Source organism: Pyrgilauda ruficollis, unplaced genomic scaffold, assembly GCF_017590135.1.
Source record: "Pyrgilauda ruficollis isolate IOZ18807 unplaced genomic scaffold, ASM1759013v1 scaffold41, whole genome shotgun sequence".
NCBI classification, from domain to species: Eukaryota; Metazoa; Chordata; class Aves; order Passeriformes; family Passeridae; genus Pyrgilauda; species Pyrgilauda ruficollis.
Window position 1 is genome coordinate 5643841 of NW_024525601.1, and position 12239 is coordinate 5656079.

A 12239-nucleotide genomic window follows, 5' to 3' on the forward strand; every position below is an offset into this window, starting at 1 on the left:
TCCTATCTAGCTTTTCATATTGGAAACATTGTCTTCTGCCTGTTTGCAGCTAATGGAGCAAGATAATTTTTCTTGTGTACTGCTTAGGTATCCTTATCACCATGCTGGATGTGGGAAAGATTAAAGGATAAAAAGAGTCTGAGAATGTTTATTTCAGTTACTTTTGCAAGAAGAAACAAAGAAGGTTAAGTGTGCACATGCTGTTTACTCTCTCAACTTGAGTATCTTACATGTTCTGTTGTATTTCTTTCTTTTAGGCCTTTCTCTGAGTTCTGCCTATCGCACAGCCATACGTATTAGATGACTTTGGGACTCGTTGTCCATCAGCGATGAAGGGATTATCCGGCAGCCGCAGTCACCACCACGGGGTTGCCTGTGACCCTGCGTGTGACAGCCTGCCACACCACCAGGACAGGAAGCCATATTTGTTAAACCCGGTGGACCCTCACCCCGCAGACCACCCTTACTACACTCAAAGGAACTCTTTCCAGGCCGAGTGCATGGTGCCCTACAATGATCAGATTGCCAGCAGCACGTTTCCCCGGAGGCATTACAGCTCCCACCATGAACTCAAGGATGAGTGTGCTCTGGTTCCCCATGGAACTGCCAACAAGACCAACCGCATTCCTGCCAACCTTTTGGACCAGTTTGAGCGGCAGCTGCCCCTGAATCGGGATGGCTACCACACGCTGCAGTACAAGAGAACTGCCATGGAGCACCGCAGTGACAGCCCGGGCAGGATCCGGCATCTGGTTCACTCTGTCCAAAAGCTCTTCACCAAGTCCCACTCTCTGGAAGGACCATCCAAGGGGAGCGTCAATGGGGGGAAAGCAAGCCCGGAGGAGTCACAGACCATGAGGTATGGGAAGCGCAGCAAGAGTAAGGAAAGGCGATCAGAAGGTAAGCCCAGATCCAATGCATCAGGATGGTGGAGTTCAGATGACAACTTGGACAATGATGTTTGCATTTATCATGGTCCCAGTGGGGTCATGACCATGGGAAGATGCCCTGATCGCTCTTCTTCCCAATACTTTATGGAAGCCTATAACACTATTAGCGAGCATACTGTGAAGTCCTCCAGAAGCAATAATGATGTCAAATGCTCTACCTGTGCAAACCTGCCTGTGAATTTGGACTCCCAGTTAATGAAGAAAAGCTCTTGGTCCTCTACGTTAACCGTGAGCAGAGCCCGTGAAGTTTACCAGAAAGCATCAGTTAACATGGACCAGACAGTGGTGAAGGCAGAGACGTGTCAGCAGGAACGGTCATGTCAGTACCTCCAGGTACAGTGTGGAGAACTGGTTGCTGTTAACTGTGCTCTGCCTTGTCTCAGGTGTTTGTGGGGGATGGAGGTTTGCTCTGATGTCTCAACTTTCCCCAGAGGTCACTGATCACCAAACAAGGGGTTCTACTGCTAAAATTAAAAATATATCCTTTTTTTTTTTTTTTTTTTTTTTGGTCCAGAATTCAGTGTTTCAAAGCAACGGTTCATGTTAGAAGAGGATTTTTTTTTTTTTTTTATGTGGGAAAAATAAGACCTTTCTGTGTACCTTTTGAATTTATAAGGCTGTCACAGTAGGGGTATGGAGAATTTGATGTTTTAGTGCTTTCATTTAGCATTGCAAATGTCAATTAACTGAATGTTACCAGGATACAAATTCTTTGATTTCTGTAATTTCAATTTTGCTTTCATTTAGTGCTCATTTTTTATGAAGGCTTTTGAGACCCTTTTTGAGAAACTATGGGGTACCTTAATACTTTCTCCAGCAGGAAAACAACCTACTTTTCTTTTTGCCATAGAATACAAATTCTCTTAAAAGAGTTATTGTAACATGTCCAGATTTGTTTATCAGGCTATTCCTCTTTTTTATGGCTCTGAGTCAAAAATAAAAAATCAAAAGGTTGAAATTATTGCTTGTTCTGATTATACATTTTAGGAGTACATCACCTACTCCCTCACAAGCTGTTTGCAGTTAATACAGCGTCACTATTTTCCACCAGTATTGTATCTTTAAATGTCAAGAATCAGATGTCTCCTCTTGGAGCTATCATACTGCCGGTGAATGTTTGTGGCAGGAACATGGATCAGAAAATATTAAAACTGTTTCATTCTTAGGAGAGCTGTGGATAGCTTTTATGCACTTTAAAAGAAGCACTTATGGCACATTTAAGTGTGTGTGTAAGATGGAACAACGTTGCACAGAGAAGAGAGAAGACCATGAGGAAAAAAGAGGTTTGCTAAGATAATTCGGTTTCATTTTAATGTAGTGGGACTCTTTTCTATTTGTATAGAACTGTAGCAGGTTCTCTCATATGGATGCTTTAATGAGACAGTCAGCTTCCACATTCTGTTGTTTAAGTCAGTATGCAGAGAAAGCGTAGGACTGAGGCATCAGTATTTAAAAATTGATCTTAAAATGTTTTATGAAGTGTCATGCAAAATAATTTTGATTACCAGCCTCTGGGATGCTAAGTCTTAAATGTAAAGGAATGGATATGTATATTTTCTATCAATTGCTTAGGAGAGTGGGGTGGGGGAAGAGGGGGCAATACAAATGCTCAGTGTGTTTACAGCTCTGCATATAGGCTGGGGAGGGAGAGGGGTTTCAAAATAGCCTCAGGTTGCATCCTTTTGAGGTTTTGTGGGTTTTTTATTAAGTATCTTTTGTGTGAATTTTGTGAGTAAGAAGAAATCATAACTTTAGGCTTGATTGTTGTGGTTACTTTGAACCCTGTGATTTTTTTTGTTGGTATTTTTGTTTACTCCTTCAGCCTTCTCTTGGGTTTAGATAAAATAGCTGACAGTTCAGTATGTGCCCAGATGGCTAGAAAAGAGTGAAAAACTGTGCCAGCATCAGCTTTAAATGAACACCTCCATAGGGACCTTTAGATAATGTTTAACTGACAGGAATAGACTCCTCAAGTGGAATTAGAGGACATTATCTGTGTCTGTATGAAAATATGTCCAACAATTGTCAAGGGCAAGAATAACTAAATTCTCACTTAGAATAACTACATTCTCACTGTAGTTCTATTTCCCATTCTCACTGGTAGTTCTATTTCAGTTTTCACTTAATTTTGTTTTATCCTTTCTAATTGCATGCCATTGTAAAATCAAGGGAAATATAATTGGTTTGAAACTGTTTTGTTTTTTTTTTTAAAGGAGAATCTTAACCAGGCATCAGTTAACATTGGAAGTAATATTCAAACAGAGTACAGTAGATTTGAGGAAGCAGGTCAGGATTATTCTCTCTTGGCAGCTTGAAGGGATGACAAATGCATGTAGGTATTTAAAAAGTCAGTCTGTTTTGAATACATACCATGCTTTTCTTTTCACTATATCACTTGTCTTTTTATACTGCAAGCCCTTTGGGGCTTGGACTTTGTTCCCTTTTGTGTTTCCACAATGCGCAGCACAATGGGACACAGAACCCAATGGAGGCCCTTTGTCTGTCTGGCAATATAAATATATATTAACAGCAGCAGAGTTCTACTCTGTTAGTGAGTTGTAGAGTTACTCTGTGCATCTGCCGATTTCCAGGTGAACTTCTCATTTTTGTACCAAAAGGCTGGTGTCTTGTGTTAGAACAATTGGAAGGGCATAAAATGAGATGAAAGCTGCAAATTTACAACAGCACTGGACAATCCTGATAATTTAATTTCATTGTTATGATGCTTCTTTGTTGCTTTCTATAACTCACGAAATGTTAAATAGATTTATCAACTTGCTTGGTATTTAAGTTGTTGTCTGTGGTCCAGGACATGACATAAACTCTGATCATTCAAAGAGCAGATACTTGTTCGTGCAATCTCTTCTTGTCACAGTATCTGAATTCAATGAAGGAGTGACTTTTTTCCAGCTCAGGGTACTCAGGATAATTTTCTTTATCCTGATAGATCTGAGTATATCAGAGATCACAGGTGACATTGACTTCACATTTGTTTGTAAGGGCTTTCATCCACAAAAGTGTCTGCAGGAATTGTCAGCATAAAGACACAGAAATAACAAACAATTATTTCACTTGCTGTGATATTTTCCACTTAACTGTTCTGTGGAAGGTGTTGGCAGTAATTAGTATTACAGATGGGCTTATTTCTCATAATTTGGAGTTTGGATCAAGTGCAGAGTCCTCTGCATTGTACTGTCTTTCTTTACCCCACCAGACTTCACTTCCAGCCCTGGTGCTGAGGCACAGTGTCCATCCTTGGAGTTCTAGGGGAGGCTTGGGTCTACTCTGTGCATCTTCAGAAACAGATATTGTCCTAGAATAGTCTAAAGACTGTCAAGCAAATCTTTTCCTCTTACCCATATTTTGGGAATGGAATTGCATTTTTATCTTCTATTTCTCTTTTCAAGAGTGAGAAGGTGGTAAAAGAAAGATAAGGTTCTTTTCATGAGCTGATTTTTTATTTCAGGATAGTGCTATTTGATCCAGCTTTACAGTTGGACTACAGTGAAGGATGGTGAGAAGGAATTGTTCATGTTTTATCAAAATGCTTCTTCAAGATGGTTTCCCCTCCCTTGAAAGAAAAAAATTTAAAGCAGTGGTCATCCTCTACTTCTCTGCTAGCTTCTCATCTGGAAAAAAAATGGAATTAACCAAACCATCAAAGACAACATGAAAGCAGCAGTCCTTTGCTGCAAACAATAGGGTCTAAATACATGGGGAGATATTTCTGACACTCTTGTTTTCTATGAATTCATGATTTTTGGAGCTAATAGTGTATCAAATACACTACAGAGTTTGTCTCTGATTATAGTTTTGCCATTTAATGCTCCCTGTAATTAGCGTTCCTGTTGTCCTTGGTCCATTTGTTAAGAGACTGAGAAAAATACAACGAATGATGCTTTTCAGATTAATTTTCTTTTGTTATGTGGGTCAGTCATAAGTTTTCTCTTCATTGCAACTGATGAGACTCATGTCAGTTGTGTCAGATACTTGAGGCTAAGGATGGAAATTTTACCTCTGAAAACTGAAGCGCAGAAGGTGGGGGCAACAGTGCAGTCATTCAAGATCCACATTTGCTTTGCTTGTCCTTTGGTGGGATACTGTGAGAAATACTATTAAAAATATAAACCAAGTTTCTGGGTGTAATAAGAATTCTCCAGTGACAAAGGGTTCTGCTGAGTACTGCACTCAGTTTCCTGGGTGAAGGTTGCCTGTAATGTGCTTTGGTACACAATGTGTAGTGCTGAGAAGCTCATTATCCAGATGACTTGTTTTCCAGTCTCAGGACAAGGCACAGTTTCTTAGGGAAGCTGAATTCCAGTCCCAGCCAGCCTCTTTTTGTTGCCTGTTTCCATGGATGACCAAATAGACCTAAGGGTCAGGGTGCTAATAAGGACCAGTAAGTGTAATGTGATTTGTTAACATGGTACCTTACATTTCAAAGTGTTTATCCTTATGACACAGCAATTTATGCTAAGTTTATCAATGCAAGTTTTTCTGCATTTTCAGTTTGTGTTTTCCTCATTTATGGTGTTTGCAACTACCCTATTCAAATTAATCGTCCAGAACATCCTTACATATATGAAAGTTGTATTAACATCCATTAATATAAATCTTCTGTTTTTCATGTATCTGATTACTTTTTTGGCTCATATTTGATTAAAAATTGAAAATTAATGAAGCACATGTTATTTCTCTTTCAATTTTCCAGTCAGAACTACAAAGTATATGAGGTATAAGTTTCAAGGGTTTTTTATGTGCTCATGAGCTAATTCTTAGTAAAGCTAGTGAACCAAATTGAACAAATGTGAAATAAAGTGTCAAATGTTTTAATGTATTCTAGGTCAACTTCCAGGTAATGCAATAATCATGAAAACATTTGGAAATTCTAAAATGCTCTTGAGTTTTAAAATGAACTAGTATGTAAGCATATTAACACTGAAAAAAATATTCACAGAAAGCTAATTTATTTTGGTTTTAAAATTGTGAGGTGGGTAATATGAGTAATGGCTACAGCTAGGGAATTTGTGGAAAATACAGATTAGGCACAAAACAGCTTATTTACAAAATGTATATTACTAACAGATAATTCCATTAAACTGGCATCATGGTTACTTAGCCTACCTGCAAACCCACCCAAGATGTGTTTGCTATACTAAAAGAAGTATGTTGGAGAGTATTTCAATATAGACATCTTCCTCATCTTTGCAGTCCTTTAATTTAGCTAAAAAAACAAAACAAACAAAAAAACCCCCAAAATTGTCAGCTGTGTTGGTGATCACGATCTTGCCACTCATTTCACCTTAACAACTGGTGTGTTCTTATTTGCTTAATTGAAAGCTGTGCTGAACTTTGGTGTCTTGAGTCATGGGGGCCTCCTAAGTACAAAGAGAGCTCTTCAACAGCAATTTCAGCTGCACCTTTATCTGCCAATCTTCCATAATTTTCTGTCCTTTTGTTTTATTGCTATCCTGTAACTTTTAAGTATTGAGTATACTGGCACTGACCTTATTTTTTCCAGATTAACTTCAATTACTGTCAGTTCTTTCTGTTAGCATCCTTACTTTCTAACAGTGCATCCATTAATGAACATAATTCTGGCAACTGGAACCTGTTGCTGGCATACCATTTATAGGATTTAGCAACCTACTTGGGTGACACTACATTACATATACTGTTAGGTCAGAAATGTGTACTAAAATTATGGCTGCACATAACAGCTGGCATTTGTTATCTATTTCAGTCTCTTCATGGATAAGATGTGTTTCAGTCATAAACCTGATTCTTTTCTGTATCTTTAAATATTTGGAATATTCCAATCTTATTCTTTTCAGTAATTTCACTGTTAAAAACCAAAACCAAGAGTAAAACAAAAAATCTTCAAGACAAGTTCTTTCCAGCAAAGAGGATCATTTCAATCTGTCTCTGAGTTTGAAACCTTAACTTTTAATGTGGAAACACCTGAAAAATGTGGGGAAGAAAACACTGGGCAATGATACATTTTCCTCAGTCAATGCAAAGTAATGAGGAGTATTTCCCTTCATCCAGTTAATGGGTTGGGGTTTTGTGCTTGTTTCAAAAATGGAATTCACAGTACAGATCTTGAGTGAGGAAATACTACAGTGCCAGAAGAGCGGTTTGAGCTGGGTTATCTGGACACAGTTTTTTGTTCTGCTTTACACATGCTCTGCACAGGTGAGCTTCTGTCACTACTGCATTAAGCAATAAGAACATCAATCTGTTGTATATTGTTTGTCCTTTCATCCTCTTACCCTGAAACTGTGCAATGAAATGTCTTCTTTGGGCTTCTGATAGATATGTATTTCTCTCACCAAAGACTAAGCAATGTGTCATACAGTTGGATAAGGCATTGTGACAGTTCTGAAGGGCCAGGGCTTCCAAATACACTCTCTGAATTGTGTCCGGGAGTCTTTTATGCAAATAAGTTTTTGTCTAATTTTGCTTTGCTGACATAACCCCAGCCTGCTAACCAGTTTATTAGGAAATCTTTGAGGTTTCCTGGTCTGTAGCAATTCAGTTTCCAGCAGATGATAGTCAGGACTATGACCTTGATTTCATATCATCAGCGACACTACTGTAGAACTCAGGTGACCATTTGGAGTTGCTGAGAAGACACACTATGATCTTCTGAAACCAGGACAGTTTCCTTACAGCCAAATGAAAGCTTATTTCACAGATGTATAGCATTGCTGTTATCTAAAAGAAATAATTGTAAAAGTGTCAATAAAGTCTGTCTGGTGGCCACTAAAATGTGACAGAAGCCAACAGCCAGCAGGAGATGGCAGTTTAAGGGCATCACTTAGAGCTGCTGCCTGTGAGAGCACATTAGCAAAGCACCAGAGATTACTGAGTTACAGTCAGCCAAAAGAAACAGCATAAGGGCTGCTTCTCAAAATGCTCTCCCCACCACATCTGTTTTCTTCCAAGGATACAGATTCAGCTACATGTTCTCCACCCACTAGCCAGTTTCCTGCTGCCTGCTTGATAGCAGACTTGTGCCTGTGTGCAGTGAAAGAAAGGTAAAATGGCATCTCATCTAACAGTATTGCTTTGGATGCAAACCAGTCACTGTATGCAGCTGTTGAAGTGACTCACCACAAAAGAAGATATAAAGAAGAAATGAACACTTCTCTAGTGCTGGTCATTGCAAGTGTCCTTTCAAGGATTGGTATTTGTGTTAGCAGTCATCCTGTCATCCTTAATTGGGCAAGAAATCATATGTCATTATGACCAATGACACTGAATGCTTCAAGGGTACTGCGAAAGATGAGAATGAATGTCTGCCCTCTGACACTGGAGAATATCATCCATGAGTATCGCTGAAGCAGTTCTACTTTGAGGTCCTGGCCAAGAGCCCTGCTCTGTGACCTTCAGTCACGTTCACCTCAGCTAATGGACATGCTGGTTGCTGTTTGGCTTCCTTTCTGCAGAAGGTGTTCATGGGTGGCAAACTTGTGAGGCGGTGGATGGAATCATTGTATCGGCGTGCCCCTCTTCCTCATTGGTTGGACTTTTATACATAAAACAGAAGGAGAAATATTTATCTGGAATCAAGACATGGTAATTTCGTCTAGAAGACACACATTCCTCATCACAAAACAGAATGTGAATCAGATTGATGAGCCAATGGTCAAGACGCATTTTGGTAAATGGGCATTTTAAAATGGAGTGGTGCTTGAAGAATTGTGTCTATTGGCTGATTCTCTCAGGATTCATACTGGTTTAGAAGACTTTCCAAACTACTGTTATGTGAAGGAAAATTTCAGTTCTTCACCATGTTTGTTCAGGTTTGATGCAAGGGATGGGCACAGGATAGAGGAGGTAATGTCTTATCTTGGACAGGTCTTTGTTCTGGTGTTAATTCTCTTCTTGTAAAAAAATATGGAGATAAGTCAGCTAAATTAAATTAATTTATAGTAGAACACGATTGCTCAAATAGTACAAACTAAAGCAAATGTTGCTGCATATACTGAGCATATTAAATTTATCCTAAATAAAGGCAACCCTCCTAACTGCCTTTTTGAAAACACTTAAGGCTCATTAAACATATATTTTTCTTTCTGCTTTCTAAGGCTTTTTTTTTTTTTTTTTTTTTGCATACTTCAATGATTCTTAACATATGCACACTGATAGAAAGAAACATTACTCATCCTTATTGGTCTGATTAATTCAATATTCATGACTGCTGGGAATAGGCTCAGTAAGTGGAAGATGGCAATTGAAACTTCCTTTACAGCATGCAGAAGAGGCATAATAATGGCTAAGAAGACCAAATTGCATGGGTTTGAAAAATCTTCACTGAGCAGTCATTAGGCATTGTTCTTCAGTTGTGTGATTTCATTTCATTAAGTATTTGCATACTAATAGAAAGCTAAAGTTACAAGTCTACTGCTGTGAGTGATGGTTAGCCACTCCTTCCAGTCCTTTTGTTTACTTCTATAGTCATCCACATTGCTTTGGCAAAGCACAGGGAGAAGCTTTAATGATTTCAGCTGCAATAAACCAAAGCAAACTAGAGATCAATAATGAACTTAATTTGCTATAGAGACAGTCTATTTGCTATTTCATCCAGCAAGGTAAGTTAATGATGATTTGGGGGATTTTTTTTTTTAATTTAAAAAATAAAGAAAATTAGGTATTCTAATTTAATTGTTTAGAAATAGAATTTTTAAAAAATGTTTTCTTTACCCTTGTCATTACAATCTGGGCTTATTTCACACACTACGACATGTGGGCATATGAAGTGAATGCTTAAAAACTGTGAGGCCAGTATACCTGTTTGTTTTGTTTCTTTATTAGGGGTCTTAGGCTATCTATTAAAAAATCCAGTTCCTTTATATCAAAAAATGTATTAAAGAAGTGACAAGTGAGTACAACCTGGCTTATGACAAAGTGTGAAAACTTGCAGAGCAGCATAAATTTAGTTAAATATTGGGACAGGTAATCTATACACTAAATGATGCTAAATCCAGGTAAGATGTTGGCTAGTAGCAGTACTTCATCTTTATATGCTGCTCTATTTACAAAAGAATGCTATATCAGCCATTTAATCAAAAGAAAGAAATTGTTGTCAGTCTTAGTGTTCATACATGTAGCAATTTATTGCCAGGGGTTTGCCGAAGTTTTAAGTTTCAATAAGCTGCGTGGCTCAGAGGCCTTTGCTGAATATTTTTTTATCTCTATTCAAGTAATGTTGTTCTGTTTCACTATGCCTTTTGTATTAGTGAAGTACACTCTTGATTTCTAGGCTTGTAAAGATTTGTACATGAGCTTAAAGATAATTTAGAGAATGAAATGTTTCCAGGATCATTATTACTTTGATAGTGTGAATAATAATAGTTCTGTTTTAATAAAAACAATGTTCATTGTTAGATCTGAATTTAGTTCTTCCCCCTTTTTCATGAAGTTAAAACAATCATGCAAGTGACGTGCTCTCTTGATATTCTGATACTGGAAAAATAGTATTGCCTAGGTAATTGGATAATATGATTTTCTTAAAAGCATGAAACAGTTTTATCTCAAGTATGTCAATCTTAATCCCATTAATCCTCTAAGGCAGAAGATACAGTGCATTTGCACTTGTGTGACCTTGCAAGGCATAATATTGGCCATTCAAATAAAGAGCCTGTGGGAACATTTGTGCAGACCCCCTGACTTGAAAAAAATAAGAGAACTGGAGGTTCACATAGACATTTCTCCCAGCATTTTTTCCAGACCAACAGAAGAAATCACACTACAGGATGTGTAGTACCATATGTGTAGAAACAGAATGTATGAAATAATCTGATTTATTTTATTTTTGCAGTCTGCATTTTGGAGAGGGCTTTATGTTTTACTTTTTTCTCATAATATGAAACACTTTGTTGCGACAGTGAACTGCGCTGTCTGCATGAGCTGTTACAGCCACGTCTGTTACAGCCAATACTTTTTAGGGACCAAAAAAGCACTCTGAAAATCAGGTCACTTCTTTTAGTAGGTATTGCTTGAGGTATTTGACTAGAGGCACAGCAGTTAAAATGTTGACATTATTTTATCTGCCTGAAATGAAAGGAAATGCTGAACTTTAAGAGTTGTTTGTCCTACTCAAGTAAGACACAGACAGACACCATTTAATAAAAAGTATTACAACTGTTAATAGCTGAGGCAGAACTTCTGAAGATTTTCTTTACCCTGCAAGTGCTCTTTATCAGTTATATGATGCCTACACCAAATTCCAAAATCAGGAATTTTTGATCTTGTGAATGTAAGAAATAAGATAAAATAAGATAAAGGGGAGCTGGACCTAAATTTTCATCTACCAAATCAATTATATGCTGAAATTTTACAGTAAACAAACAAACAATAAAAAGAGTAAAAACAATATTTAGAAAAAAACAAACCAGACTTAAATCCCAGAAAAAAAAAAAAAAAATTGTCAAACTTTAAATAAAATAGATTTTTTTTTATCAAATTTCCTTTACATTCTTGTATTGCAGCTTTGTCTAGGCAGGTAAGATAGTTTGTACAAACACTCTGGACTCCTCGGTGAGTTCTGTGAAATTAGAAGCGTATCTGGGTTTGTATTTTAGTCTGTTCTCTGAATCTGGATGACTTTTTAACAACAGCCATCCTTTCCTCTTTGGCACATGCAGGGTTTACCCTTAAAACCATAATATGGAAATGGAAATCTTTGTGTTATTGTTGGGTCACTTTGGTTTTGCACATGCAGGTGACTTCTAATACCGAAACCAGCCAGTGGGTTTGTGGCACTCACTGAGGCTGCTTTTTCCTGATCTCTGTGTGAACAGCTCAGCTTTCTTTCTCTGCAGCTAGTGTTTTTTAAAAAGTGGAAAAGCTACTAAAAACATAGCTGTTGTTTTTCAGTGATTGCTACCTGATAGGAGCAGAGCTCAAACTGGAAACTTCCAATCACGTCGTACAAATTGAGGCACTAGAGCACTCAAATCTCATCATGGTACACAGTGTTTGCATGTCTAAATAGAAAGTTTTGGGGTAAATCCATTGCAACAGCATTTGAAACTTTTAAAAGGCACAAGGAAAGAATTAGTTAAATAAAACATGGAGCATTTGAGAATTACTAAGTCCTGAAAAGGAAGAATGGCTCTTAAGAAAGAATATTGATAATGGTGCAATTTAGAGTAGATCTGCAGGATTAAATCTTCAGTCCTTTGAGGAAAATGCTGAAGGTCCAAGTGAGTTTCAAGGCTGGACTTGACCAAGAGAGAATGGGAGAGCAGAACACAAGAGGAAAGGACTGCTTGAGCTTGG

General features: G+C 37.8%; 1 protein-coding gene across 4 annotated transcripts in view; it reads left to right on the top strand.

Annotated features, from left to right (window-relative positions):
* Window positions 1–329: 329 nt before the first annotated feature.
* The window catches only part of DLGAP1 (DLG associated protein 1), a 134999-nt gene continuing 123089 nt past the window's right edge, over window positions 330–12239 (top strand). For 2 of the 4 annotated variants that reach the window (XM_041477679.1, XM_041477678.1), the window contains exon 1: window positions 330–1283. In XM_041477679.1, the coding sequence (XP_041333613.1) occupies window positions 330–1283 (954 nt within the window). Of the gene's footprint in view, window positions 1284–9496; window positions 9548–12239 lie in introns of those variants that run through there. The other 2 variants (XM_041477681.1, XM_041477680.1) reach the window with 1 other exon arrangement.